This window comes from Akebia trifoliata, chromosome 16, assembly GCF_017979445.1.
Source record: "Akebia trifoliata isolate Shusen 1 chromosome 16, ASM1797944v1, whole genome shotgun sequence".
Taxonomy (NCBI): domain Eukaryota; kingdom Viridiplantae; phylum Streptophyta; class Magnoliopsida; order Ranunculales; family Lardizabalaceae; genus Akebia; species Akebia trifoliata.
In genome coordinates, this window is record NC_141390.1 from 1,150,047 (window position 1) to 1,165,077 (window position 15,031).

General features: G+C 39.0%; 2 protein-coding genes across 2 annotated transcripts; one reads left to right on the forward strand and one right to left on the reverse strand.

Moving 5' to 3' along the window:
* The first annotated feature begins 266 nt into the window (after window positions 1–266).
* LOC147382165 (uncharacterized) lies at window positions 267–2,808 on the forward strand. Its single transcript, XM_086428777.1, has 2 exons — window positions 267–2,411; window positions 2,600–2,808. The coding sequence occupies exon 1, from the start codon at window positions 323–325 to the stop codon at window positions 2,381–2,383; it is 2,061 nt and encodes a 686-aa protein (XP_086284903.1). The 5' UTR covers window positions 267–322; the 3' UTR covers window positions 2,384–2,411; window positions 2,600–2,808.
* A 7,787-nt stretch (window positions 2,809–10,595) lies between these two features.
* LOC147382166 (uncharacterized) lies at window positions 10,596–11,015 on the reverse strand. The gene has a single exon (XM_086428400.1). The coding sequence runs from the start codon at window positions 11,013–11,015 to the stop codon at window positions 10,596–10,598; it is 420 nt and encodes a 139-aa protein (XP_086284526.1).
* Between the last annotated feature and the right edge of the window lie 4,016 nt (window positions 11,016–15,031).

The following is a 15,031-nucleotide window of genomic DNA, read 5'->3' on the forward strand; positions in this document are numbered from 1 at the left end:
CATATTTTCTAGGTAAAAAATAAGAAGATTTTGACTTATGGTTGAAAACAAGGTCATTTACGTCATCTTCTTTTTCTCTGTGATACAAGACCAAGGTCAAGGGGAATGACATCAGTTTGAAAACATGAGGATTAATATCTAATATTGACAAAAACGCAGTGAGCAGAAAGGTTCTTAGGACGCGTTAATGACATTTATTAAATAGAAATTTACATAATAAACAATTCATATGGACCAAAATACATCCAAACAATAAAGGCAACAAAAAGAAGAAGAAGAAGAAGAAGACGACGACTTGCTTGTTCAACCGAAAGAAAGGCAAATGGAGAATCATTCAGGTTTGAATGTAACATCGGATGATCACAATTATTCTTCTCCAATTCCTTTGATTGGCTTATATACAGCTGCGGCCACCTCAGTATGTTTTCTATTTATGATTTTTGATCTGTTGTATAGACTGCGTTCTAGGAAGCCATGGATACCATGTCGATTCTTCTCACTTAATTCCCTTACCCTCACACTACTTGCAATAGCTACAAAACTCCCTGTAGATCTCACCACTTCCATGCCTTCTGCTCACGATCAACTATCTAAACTTACTGGCACTGTCTTCATATGCATCTCCATGGGGTTTTTCTTCCCTTCAGTTGGATCCCAGAGTCACTATGAACGTCTTTCCAACATGGCCTCCCTGACCATCTATGTAATAGCCGTTGTTGTCAATGTTGCTATACAAATGGCTACTAGGGTCATCTTTGCGTTCATTGTAGAACATATCATAATCCTGTCTTGTATGGTGCTTTTGCTACTTGCATTATGGGATTCTACTTTTAGACTTCATTTTAGTTCTGATATTTACCTTGATGATGTTAAAGAACAACTTGAAAAGGGTGACCCACGAAGTTTGGAGAACGAATGTATGATTAATCGAATGAAATTGTTTTATGTGTCTAGTTATGGACACAACCCTCAATTGTTTATCAGTGATACTGTACCTGGTATGACTATGGGCGTGATTCCCATACTTTGCACGGTGGTTCTGTCACAAGCTGCAATTAGATCCCTCATTCTTAACAATACGATGGATTTTGGTTCTGGAGTTTCGGATTATAAATGGTCAATATGGATGGTGGTTGTCACTCAGTGTCTTACAATAACGATAGGTTGTATAGCAATTGGGTTTAGATGGCTTACTGTGGCAAGCAACACAGACTTTGAAGAAGATCGTGGCGTAAGTGGGCCAAATGAAAATTATATCCTTATTATAGCAAGGTTAAAAGCCTTAAGGCTGATTGTGAATATGAATTTTGGCGTTATTGTTTGGTTATTAGAGACTATATTTGTAGTTCTATTGCCTTTTTGCGTGACTTTGTTGGTAACATATGTGATGAGAGGCAGTAAAAAATGCTTTAGTAAACAAAGAAATGGTGAAGCCACAGATTTAGTGAGACAAGAAGAACTCTATTTGTTTGGAAGCGGATTGATCAGGTGGATACAGAAGAAAAGTGAGGAGGAAGTGAACAGGTTGATCGAGAAATATAAAATTGGTTCTCCCACTCATTTGTTACAACTCTTTTGCAAAATTACTCCATCTGAAGAGTCACTTACTAACAAGCTTCAAGTTTCATCAGAGAACCGAATATCTTGTCTTTCAGTTGTGCTCCTTGTAAGAATGGCCATTGTTTCACTTCCGGATTCCCTCAGTACTTCTCTAGTTCACACCCTAGATGAAGCCTTCGAAATCATTTATTTCATCGACGAGACAATGAGTGCTGGAAATCTCCGTAACAAAGCTAAATGGATGATGGCAAAATATATGTGGAAGAAAAACAAATGCATTAAATCTTCAGTAAAGAAACATTGTTCTGAAGTTGTTATGAGATCTATGGATGGAGGGTTTCAATCTCAATCTCAATTGAAAGTATTAAATGATACCCTTGGGACTATCGAAGAAATACCATTGGAACCAGATATGATAAATTTTGTTGTACGTGATGATGTACATGCCATCAATGAATTTATCATCAAGTGCCGACCGAGCGCATCAATCGACGAGTTATACGGTCACATCGAACAATTATTTGTGGACATGTTACAGTTTTTCTTCTCTCAACTCTCACATGCCATACTCAAGCATATTGTTGAGAGCCCCAATGCACAAAGCGAAGAAAGAGCAAGGTTTGCCTTGAAATTACTAAGCAAGGTTGCAGCATTTGAGGACAAAGTTCATTGGTCATTTCCTATCGGAACTGGTATCACTAGCTTGATAACCCCTCATGGTCAATCCAGAGGTGCTCACCATATTGAACAATTGGAAAGCAATGCAGCCACACATATTGTTCTTCAGGTAGTTGAAGATTGTGAAATTCAAGAGCATGCTTGAACTTCATGTGATTCTAAAGACAATAAAGGTATATCTTTTTTCTATTTGATTTAGAATTAGTTAGAATAATTTCTTCTTGTATAATGTGTTGAATGTATCATATGTACTGGAATGTATAGGTAATACAACAAAATAGTTAAATTAGAACTTGTAATTTGGAAATGTGGATTATCTGTTGTTTAGGGTTCACTACTTACTGACATTTTACGTCAAAAGATGAGGAAGAGGTGGAAGCCATGGATTTGGAGTAGAAGATGCAATGATGTGACAAAGACCCTAGTTATATTTTAACATTTCGTGTTTGTAATAGAGGATCTGTTATTGTTTAAAGATCTTGTAATTTTCTATTGTAATGAATGAAAGGCTTGGTATTTAATGCTCAAGAATTGTGTATCACGCCTAATAAACCATGTATCTAGATTCATTCAAGTAGGTACAAAAATTTGGGGTTTTAACAGGGATCTTCCCTGATTTTCTCCATTTCTAATTTTCTCTGTTATATAATATTTATTGACGATTAAATTTGGTAAACGTGATTCCATGCTATAAAAAAAATGTTAATGAGATATTGATAATGCATAGCAAGATATAGGTTGTTCTTATTTCAATTCAAAGCTATAAGTGCTGATTTTGTAACTCAAATACTCATTGAGGTGGCATAGCTCCAACAGTTACTAAGGAAATCAGAAACTTGCTTAGAATCAGATTCATTCGGGAAGGTATCTGCCAAGGGATAGCAAACATTATTGTGGTACAAAAGAAGGATGGAAAAGTAAGGGATTTGCGTTGAGTATACTATCCCAAGTAAAATAAATCTGAAAGATAATTTTCCCTTATTAAGAATCAACCGACAAGTAAAGGTTGTTATTAATGTATGAGCATTCGATATATATAACTAGATCTCGTTGGTATTATAAAATCAATAGAAATCAGCATTTACCAAAGAACAAGGAATGTTCTACTTCGAGTAATGTCATTCAAATTGAAGAATGCATTAACCACTTAACGTAGGATGATGACCAAATTTTTTAAGATATGCTTCGGACACTATGGAGGTCTATGTCGACTATTTTTTCATTTGAAAAAGGTGTATTATTTGCCCAAAACAGTGTCACTCACTGGTAAGAAACTAAATTTATTTTGCTTGATTTACCCTTTTTCTACTTAAAAATAGAGGGGCAAAAATGTAATTTTCACACATTTTTTGCATGTCGGAGTGGTGATCTACTTGATCTCCGGTATCTTTATCTCCGATGAAGGTGGTCGTGGCAATAAGTACGGATAGTTTAATGAAGTTTCTTTTTGTTAAATAAAACAAAAAATGGTGATAATCTGATTACCCCATGTGGCACACTGAATCAGACTCTATAAGTTCAAGAACTGTAGATGCTTTGGATTTATAAAAGAACTATATTTTATTGATTTTAAAATATGAGAGATAGGACGTGCTTCTCAAGGAGTCTGCATCCATTTTTTTTTGTTGCAACAAACAAAACTCTTGATTATTTCTTTTGTGTGGTAAAGTGGATCGAATTCTTTAAATCAGTATTTTAAAAACCTAAAATTTGGTCAAATGGTCAAATCATGGTTCAATCGAGGTTTAATATGGTTGGATCAATTTGAAATAATAACTTTTTTTTTTTGATAAATAGTATTGTATTCGAATAACAAAACCAAGTCAGTCGAGATGACCAACTTGGATAGTTTTTACATTACAGCACTACTCACGCATATAGCAACAAATCCTATCCCACTTATACACAAAATCCTTAAAAAAAAATCCCCTAAGTTCCTTATACACTTTGGACCAACGAAAGAAAAGACCCAAGATAGACATAATCGTTTGTAGACAGTCCTTCTGTTTTCCTTCGAAAATGCGTCTATTCCTTTCAAACCACACCCCCCAAACAAATTGCAAAGAGAGTAATAGTCCACAACAACCTTTTTGTGCCACTAAACGGGTGTCCAATTGACGACCATCCCATGAAGATGTCCTTAACTGACTCCGGTAGGCAAGTTGATATCCCAAATAACTTAAGAAAATGCGTCCAAATGTCATGTGAGAACTTGCAGTGGATTAGAAGATGATCCGATGATTCCCCATTATCCATACAAAGCACACAACAACTCGCCCCGCACCATCCTCGCAGTATCAACAAGTCCGTTGTTTGTATCCTTTCTAAAACCGCCGTCCAAGTGAAGAAGGCGACTTTACTTGGTACTTTTGGGCCCTAGATTGAAGCATGGGAAAATATCGAATCCCCATAATTGCACAAGGATTGGTAGAATGAGCGTACCGTAAATCTTCCATCATTGCTTTCCGACCATATTCTCTCATCTTCCCTTCCCCTACGTAGCACGAAACTAGACGCGTAGTCCACTAATCTACCAACTTCTTGAAGATCTAAGTCATTAATGTCCCTTCGAAAGCCAAGATCCTATGCACACTCTCCCCTCATAAGTCGACGAACGGAAGTGATTGCTTGCCCTTTCTTCGAGGATATGGAATATAAGGTTCGGAAGACCTCCATTAGAGGCCGATTGCCACACCATGTTGTAGACACCCCATTTTTGCACTCGCCTGATTAATCAACTCGTCAACCCGATCGCAATGATTCCCAATGATGGATGTGTATTCCGTTACTTTATTTTGTTACCAGATATGTTTCAGAAATCCGGATGAGGTATCTCGAACTGACAAAACCTTAGAAACCACGCTACGCTAGGAAAACACAACCCCAGAAACATAGAAATCATCATCTTGCAGACCAAAAAGAAGCTTCACGATAAAAATCACTAAAAATTGATCAAATTACCAAAATACCCCTGACATCAAAACAACCCTAGAGCCTACGTTACGCTTAGGAAAACTCTCTCGAACACATAAAATAACAAATCGGAACCAAATAAATCATTTCACCAATTTTAATAGAATTTGATAAAATTACGAAAATGCCCCTCATAAAGTTCACAATCATTTCACATAAAAATTTTCATAAATGATACAAACCAACATTTCCATTGAATTCCTTACGAAAAATCGATTCTAAAACATCCTAGAACATTAAAAACCGACTTAAAACGTGAAAAGTCCTCTCCGGGGGCAAAACGGTAATTTCACAATTTTCATAATTAAAAAATTCGAAATTAATAAATAAAACATTAAATAATTAAAGTGAAACATTAATGAATTAATTTAAAAATTCGAACCTAAAAAATCGATTAATCGGACTCTCAGGCAAAATTGTTGAGGGTTCGTGGGATATTTCTTTAAGGACCCCTCCATTTGGGGGTCCAAAGAATTAAAGAAATAATGGAAGGGGGTTCTCCAAAAATTAAAAGTAAATCAAGCAAGACTGAAGTCAAGGTATTAAAGTCAATCAAGTGAGACTGAAGTCAAAATTAAAGTCAATTAAGCAAGACTGAAGTCAAGATATTAAAAGTCAATCAATTAAGACTAAAGTCAAAACATTAAAAGTCAATCAAATAAGACCAAAAGTCATAATAGAACTCTAATTAAATAATAACTCTATCTAATAGAGTTCTAACTTAAAAAAAATTCTACCTAAAACAATTCTAATTAAAACACAATTCTACCTAAAACAATTTTAACTAAAACACAACTCTAATTAAAAGATCTCTAATTAAACACTAACTCTATCCAAATCAACCCTAAAAAATATCTATAAATAGAGGTGCTCACACCCTATTTTCGTATCAAATGATAAACCCTAGGAGAAGTAGGTCTAGAAGCTCCCCTAGCCCCCCATAAACCCTAGTTTTGGAGCCCCAACTCCTTAGCTAACATCCCTCCTTCAATTTTAGTCTAGAAAACACCCAAAAGCCTTCTAAAAACACCCCCAAATCCGCAACGAACTTGAAGAGTTCAGATTCAAAAACAAGGAGATACCTTACCTCGGAGATCCGAAGTCAAATCCGGAAATAGAACGAAGCAAGGGAGCACGGTACAAGGAGCTCTTTTTGTCAGATCTGAGGGAATAAAGTCCTTGCATCGGAAAGGTATTTTTTTTTTTCTATTTTCATCTAGGTTTTAGCAATGTAATTTACTTGGGAATTTAGTAGAGACCGGCTTTGGCCGAGCGGGATTGGTGCCTAACACCTTCCAATCCCGTAACATGATCCCCGAATTCAGTTTTATTGGTTTTAGATTAGTTTTTATCCATTTAGAGTCATTGATCGGTTCCTAGACCGTAATAACTAGGTGGCGACTCCCAAACCTCAAGAGTCAAAAGCGGATCCGCGCACCCCGCGGATCAAGGGCGCTTTCAGTGGCGACTCCGCTGGGGACTATTGAGGATCAAACTTGAAAAACCCCAAGTATGGGAGCATTGCCAAGATGACCTAGTTTTTTTTTTATTATTTAGTTGGATTTATTTTATTTATTTTTTCTGTTTATTTATTTTTTTTGTCTCGATTGTAGATGATTTTGGGTATTGCATTTTTTTTTTCAATTAAGGATCACTTTTGATGACCCATAAATAATGAAAGATTCAAATTGATGGAATGATGAAGGTTGGACAGAAATATTAAAACGTTTTTAGAGAATATTCTAGTAAGAATTAAGTCTGAGAGCCTCTTAATAAAACATAGATCTCGTCGAGTAGATTAATTTAGAATCTGAGTTCACTCAATTTCGTTATCGGAAGCCTTAAATATCATCGATGCAAGTTCAATCTGTAAATCTGGAATTATTTCTGAATGAAAGTTGGGATAGCAACGTTAAAATTTTTTTAGAGAATATTCTACTAAAAATTAAGTCTGAGAGCCTCTTAATAAAACATAGATCTCGTCGAGTAGATTAATTTAGAATCTGAGTTCACTCAATTTCGTTATCGGAAGCCTTAGATATCATCGATGCAAGTTCAATATGTAAATCTAGAATTATTTCTGAATGAAAGTTGGGACAGCAACGTTAAAAGTTTTTTACAGAACATTCTAGTGAGAATTAAATCTGGGAACCTTTAATGAAACGTAAATCTCATCGACTAGATTAATTTAGAACTTGAGTTCACTCAATTTCGTTATCGGAAGCCTTAGATATCATCGATGCAAGTTCAATCTGTAAATCTGGAATTTTTTCTGAATGAAAGTTGGGACAGCAACGTTAAAACGTTTTTACAGAACATTCTGGTGAGAACTAAGTCTGGACACCTATTACTAAAATGTAGATCTCATCGAGTAGATTAATTTAGAACTTGAGTTCACTCGATTTCGTTATCGAGAGCCTTAGATATCATCGATGCAAGTTCAGATTGTATTTTCCCAATTCACTGAAAATCTGAATTTATCTAATGTTGGCACAGTTAATGTTCTTGAGAGTGAGCTCATCTCAACCATTGTCATTCTATCATCAATGTAACACCTATTGGAATCTCGATTTATTTTGGATCACCTAAAAGTGATCATTGATTGGACTTTAAAAATTATAAAAATTGTGCCTATTGCGATGATTAGATCTAATTAATTATTATAGGCCCTTATTTATTAATTGATTTGCTAATTGATGAATGCTAGAGATGTGCACGTTTAAAGCTTGAATTAAACCATATGAGTATGTTCCTGATCGATGTTTGCTTGCACTTGTATGATTTAATATCCTCTCTTGATTGGTTTGATTGGGCCATGGGCCCATTTGTTTGAAAAGGCCCCGGGCACACCCCACCCTACTTTGCACACACCACATGCACGTTTACCGCTTTACTCACTTACACGTCCCATTTAGCCAACGTGGCACTAGTGCGTGGCCCGGTCTCTTCGGAGATGCGACGTCATTCATGAAACCCACAACTCCAGTCACGTACCTTAGGGTATATCGAACTGGGGCATCAATACCGTCTAATCAGGTGATTCTGAGAGACATATTGATGCACCCATGCTGGAGTGACCTGAGCCTTTGTCCTATTGTAAGCCACACAGTCACATGTCCCGATTGCCAACGGTACAAGGAGCTCTTTTTGTCAGATCTGAGGGAATAAAATCCTTGCATCGGAAAGGTATTTTTTTTTCTATTTTCATCTAGGTTTTAGCAATGTAATTTACTTGGGAATTTAGTAGAGACCGGCTTTGGCCGGGCGGGATTGGTGCCTAACACCTTCCAATCCCGTAACATGATCCCCGAATTCAGTTTTATTGGTTTTAGATTAGTTTTTATCCATTTAGAGTCATTGATCGGTTCCTAGACCGTAATAACTAGGTGGCGACTCCCAAACCTCAAGGGTCAAAAGCGGATCCGCGCACCCCGCGGATCGAGGGCGCTTTCACATGTGTCCTCCCAAAACCTCACTCGGTTGCCTATACCCACCCTGAACTTTATTCTCGTGTTGAACAGTGGGATGATCTTCATGATATCCTTCCACAGCCCACACCTATGTGGTTGTCTTGTTGATCTGCTTTCCCATCCCATCTGGCTCGTTTTGTATTTGCTTTCTATGACTTGTCTCCATAGGCTACCCCCTTTGTTCCCAAACTTCCACAACCACTTTCCTTTCTAGGCCACATTCATTTCCCCGAGTCTCCTAACACCGATGCCACCATGCTTCTTAGATGAGCAAACCTGTTTCCAATTGATGAGATGATGTTTTCTATTCCCAACTTTGTCATGCCATAGAAAATTATGAAACAGCTTGTCTAACCTTAGTTCTACACTTCAAGGCAATGAGAGAAGAGATAGAAAATATATTGGAATGCTAGAAAGAACACTTTTTATCAAAGTCAATTTACTTCCCTTCGAAAGGTAATTGGCTTGCCACATAGCTAGTTTCCTTTCTACTCTCTCCACTATAGGATCCCAAATCGCCACCCTCCTATAAGGGGCCCCTAGAGGCATCCCCAAGTAGGTAGACGGTAAGCTTCCCACTTGCCATCCCAACGATGCTGCCAAGAGACTTACACATTTGACCAAACTGATCGGAAGGACCTTACTTTTCCTCATGTTGACTGGAATAGTTGACATCGCTTCGAAGCAACAAAACAGCCCGCCTAACCTCCTTGTCTGCTCTATGGAGTCATCCAAGAAGATTAAGGTATCATCTGCGAATTGGAGATGTGAAATAACAATCGAGCCTGCCCCTACTGAGAATCCTGAGACAGAACCATTTGCAACCCCTCTTTCCATCATCTTACCAAAGGCTTCTATCACTATGATGAATAAGAAGGGTGATATAAGATCCCCTTGTCTTAGACCTCTCGTGCCTCTAAAGAATCCGTGAGACGATCCGTTCACCAAAACCGAGTAAGATGGGGAAGTCACACATGCCATAACCCAAGTGATCCATTTCCTACCAAAGCCCATCCTCCCCAACATATAAGCCAAAAAATTCCAATTGACGTGATCATATGCCTTCTCAAAATCCACTTTACACACCACCCGTGCTTTACCAGATTTCAGTCTAGAATTTATGCACTCATTTGCTATTAAAACTCCGTCCAGAATCTGTCTCCCTTTGACGAACGCACTCTGACTGCTCCCTATTAGCCCTTGGATGACCCCTTTCAATCTTCTGGCAAGGATGCTCGTGATGACTTTGTAGCTAGTATTCACTAAACTGATGGGTCTCAGGTCCTTAATATCCTCAGTTCCCGCCACCTTTGGAATTAGAGCGATGAAAGTACAATTGGAATCGCAATCCAATATGCCATATCTAAAGAATTCCTCTATTAAGGCGGTGAAGTCACACTTAATTACCTCCCAACAAGTTTTGTAGAACTCTACAGGAAAACCATTTGGTCCCGGAGACTTATCACTCTTCATGCTTGAGATAACCTCCCAAACCTCATCCTCTTCCACGAGTCTTTCCAGCCATTCGCGTTATAACTCAGAGATTCTATTAAACTGTAACAAATCCGGTACTGGTCTCTCACCAGCTCCATCTGTATACAGTTTCGAGTAGAAAGCTACTATCCCCTTGGCAACCGCTTCTTCCCCTTCTAGCCACTCCCCATTCACACGCAACCTTGTAATGTTTTTGTTTCTATCTCGGGCATTGGCCATACAGTGAAAAAAATTTGTGTTACCGTCCCCTTCTTTAAGCCATCTAATTTTGGATTTCTGCTTCCAACTGATCTCTTCCAAAAGAGTCAACCATTGATATTTCTCACAAAGGTTCTCTCTCGTTATCCTGTCAATTGTCGGAATCAGACACGTCTCTTCCTTACAGTCTAGGTCTTCAATTCTCGAAAGGATATCCTTTCTCTACGCATCCACCCTACCGAAGGATTCCTTGTTCCATTCTTTCAATGCCTTCTTTAAGGCCTTCAACTTCTTTCTGAACACCTCCCCTACTGTTCCTACAAAATAAAAACTCCTCCACCATTCGGTTACCAACTCCTTGAAGTTAAGGTGCTTCAGCCACATCATTTCAAAATGGAACGGGATGGGGCCTCTGTTAAATGGCTCTGCTACCAACTGAATAGGGCAATGATCAGATACTGGATTCGGAATAGTCGTTTGAGAGACTTGGCAGAAAAATGATGTCCAATCATCTGAGACCAAAAATCTGTCCAGTCTGTTAAGGGTTGGTATAGCTTGTTGGTTAGACCAAGTGAAACTTCTACCTTGGAGTGGGATGTCCATTAAATTATTCCGACTCACGTAGTCACCAAATTTCCTCATTCTAGTTGTTATCCTTGATCCTCCTTGTTTATCGTAAGTAAACCTAATGACGTTAAAATCCCCGCCCAAACACCACGGACTATTCTAGTATCTGCCTACGTCATCCAACTCTTCCTAGAACTGCTTTCGCTCCCACTCTCTAGTAGGATCGTACACTCCCGAGAACACCCAACTATCTACCTTTCTTTTACATCGACAAAATATAGAAACAGAAAAAGCTCCCACTTAGTAGTCTTCCACCTCGATCAATTTCTTTTCCCATACCACCCAAACACCCCCTGCTGTCCCATTTGCTGTAATATACTTCCATCCCAAGTTCCTCCCTCCCCACATATTACGCACTACCTCCCTATCCACCTGGTTCAATTTAGTTTCTTGTAGTGTTAGAATGTGTGATTTTTGTGCCTTGATTATTGCCTTGACCGACGCCCTTTTGGTTCTGCTGTTGAGCCCGTGCACATTCCAAGAGAGAAGTTTAATCGTCATTAGTAACCTTAAGTTTTCTCCCGCTTCTTAAGATTAAGGACGGGCCCACCTTGGCCAAAACCCCTGCCTTGTGCAATTCCTGGACTTCTTTAACTAATATGACTTTTACCTTCTTTACTTTATTTTCGTCCACCATCTCAACTCCTTTCCTTTTACACAAACACCCTTGCTGTCCTGACTTTTCGTGCTCTTCCTCTGTACTGAGAATTACTTCCACCTTGTCCCGTATAGTAGCTTGTTCCATATCTAACGGATCATCCTCACTAATCACTGTATCATAGCAGTCCCCAATCTTGTTCCGTTTCAGAAGAGCCAGTTCAAACAGGATGCCATCACCTTCTGTGTGTCCTTCATTAAATATCCCAGTAACCCAACTAATCTCTCTCAAATTGCGAATAATCCAGTCGGCTAGAACTTCTACTATCTGATTCTTTGATTTATTCCTTCCCCAATACCACGAGCTCTCCATTCCTTTTGCCATGACTAAGGTGGTGGTACCCGTTTCAGATACAGTTTCCACTTGTGATACATTTTCTGTAACAGAACTCAGATGTTCACTTTCAAGAGCCAACTCTCCACTACCGCAACCGTCTTTCCTGAGCTTCGATCCTTCGACAGCCTGTAATAACTGTAAAAAACCTCCTTGAGCTAAAACACTTTGTTCTTCCCGCCTCTAATCATCTATCGATCCCTGTTGCACCACCTCAGGCCCTTCTGACTGAGATCTACCCCTAAATAACTGATTACACCCCATTGTCTCCTCTTGCATCTATACCACAGCTCTCTCAGGAGTTGATATTATCTCTGCCTTATCCTCCTGACAAGCCACCTTATCCGGATCACCAACCCCGCCAACATCCAGCTTCAACATGTCCTGAATAAGTTCTCTTTCGAGAAATCCATGGCATACGAATTCCATTCCTACCGACTCACTGGCATTATTGTTGGCCAGATGCTTTTCTGTTAAGTCTACGCAGTTATCTCCTGTAATCAAACAAACATCTGGGCCATCTACTTGGGCTAGCTCAAGACCGGATTGAAAACATACCTTTAAGTGTGTTGGTCCGTCTAGGATAGGTATTTGGGCCGTCTCACGGCAAGGCCTGTGTTCCTCTATTACCGCTGGGCTTGCTTGGGTGGACATTTGGCCTACCTCGTGACCGTGCTGTAGATTACCCATTGAACGTAGTGGGCCATGGAGAATACCTTCATCATTCTCATCACTCTTGGCCTGTGCTACGGTTACATTCTTTGGTGGGCTGCCAGGCCCAACCGAACGGTCCATTACCCATGAGACTTGTTCGTTCCACGTATTTGAATTACCGCCTAGTCCAACGGTTTGCCCCTCCTTACTCTCGGGCTGTGCATTAAGTCTAAAAGTCAGTGGGCTTTCTGGCCCAATTACTTGATCCAATGGGCATAGAGCCTGGACGCTATTCATGTTAACTTGTGCCGATTCTAAGACTAGACCACCCAGCTGGCTCGACTCAACAGCTGCTGCACCTATGATGCTGACCCTTACTGTCTTTGCCAACCCAACATAGGGCTTGTTTGAGGCAGAACTCTTGCTTGGCCCACACTCAAGTGCAACCATCTTCCCCTTCCTAGTATCTGACAGGCCTGATTTGATTCCATCCGGGTTGGTCATTGTCACTGTATTGTTATCTGAAGGTGCATTAAAACAGTCTGACACTGTTTGTCCTGCTAAACACACACCATTTTTACTAATGCTCGGCATCATCTTCTCCAGCCCATTCTCCCTATCTCCAGACAAATTGATGCCCATTGTCAACATTGCATTCCTTGCTGGAATTTTGATCCATCTGGGGATATCCATCGCCCTCCATCTTACCTTGATGCTAGCTATAGTGAGATCTACCAAGGATCGAGTACACTCCTTAACTTCCAAGAGACCCCCTAACATGCCACCAATGAGAATAAAGGACTTCGCTTCCCACCTATGGAACGGCAGCCCAAAGATGTATACCCATGTTCCAGCCTGTGACCACTTTCCTGTAATGCCATTAAAGTTAGCAAACCATGTTCTCAAGCTAACCACAACACCCTGGACTTTGATATGTTTAATATTTTTGAAGACGTCGAACTCTTTCCTTCTGAGACACAACAAATACTCTCTTATTAGGCCCGCACGGTTTCAGTACAAGTTTTCTAGAATTCGGGACTATGGAGTTGACCACCCTCTCCACTTCTTCCCAGCAAATCAATTTCTCCCCTATTTCACAAATGAACGCCCACTTCCATACACCGAACTTTTCTGTTGTGCCAAAGTCAGTGTTAATAGTTGGTTGTTTCTGAAGAGCGTTTGTTCTTTTACCAGGCACAAAGCTACCACCTACCTTTCTCCTCCAAGGGCTTTCGTCAATTTCTAATCCTCTACTCAATGCTTGGCCGAGGTTACCCCAGCCTGCACCTTCATCTCCTTCCGGGATCAAAAGAGAGGGGTACCAACCTTGTCCTGAATATTCCGAGATTTTTAAAAATCGACCATACTCATTCGCATATCCTCTAGCCATCTTACAGTGTCCCCTAACCGTCGATTTCTTCCAGAACACTCTGTCTGTTTCCCAGCTCTTGGCCTCCTCCAGTGTTTGTGCCAACCATAGCCTTTCTTGTTCAAACAGCACAAGCTTCGACCCACCTTTATCTCTTTTCTCCACTATTCTGAGTGCTCGGTTGTTCTTCACCCTGCATCTCTGAATCTCAAAGACCTTGTGGTCAACTTGAACTATAATGCCCCCCCCCCCACTAGAGAGTAATTCGCATATCCTCTTACCATCATCTTTTTAATAATTGTTTAATTTCAAACGGAATGAAACTCTTACGAAACTTCCGTTGGACTGTTTTTCCATTAAAGGTGTTTTGTTTTTTTACTGTATAGTTAAACTTTTCTTCATGGCATGCCCTATATATATATATATATATATATATATATATATATATATATATATATATATTTAGAATTTCTGAACTCATTCATGAATCAATGAAAAAATGCAGAAACATTAAAGATTTTTGTGACATTTTCTATTTTCTTTCAATCAACAGAGTCTTAAATTTAATTTAATGAAGAAATCCGAATAAAAATAATTTTTTGTAATTTAATAATTGATTCATGCTCGTACGGTTGAACCATTGGTTCGTTTCGGTGTCTCTGGTTTTTTACATTGCTTTAAACTCTTTAGAATCAACTCACCCAAGTAAACTTTGAAGTAGCAAGCCTACATCAAATTTTGGTAAAATTCTTGTCTTTGATTGGGGCGTGCCACAAAATTAACCCCATGCCTCTAAATATTTTTGTTAGTAAATATTTAGACTAATGATAACACTACATCACAAACAAGTAAAAACGACTAAATAATGCAGAAAAAACGACAGACTAAAGCTGTTGTTTATATTCGACGGGTTTTATTAGTTTTTTAACCTTTAACGACATCTATAATTGTCGATTATAAATAACTAATTTAATCCATCATTAAATAATTAAACGAGTCATTATTGCTGCACCCACT

Bases quoted from the DNA above. Each gene is read 5' to 3' on its own strand.
- LOC147382165 (XM_086428777.1), top strand. From the start codon at position 323: ATGGAGAATCATTCAGGTTTGAATGTAACATCGGATGATCACAATTAT.
- LOC147382166 (XM_086428400.1), bottom strand. From the start codon at position 11,015: ATGAGGAAATTTGGTGACTACGTGAGTCGGAATAATTTAATGGACATC.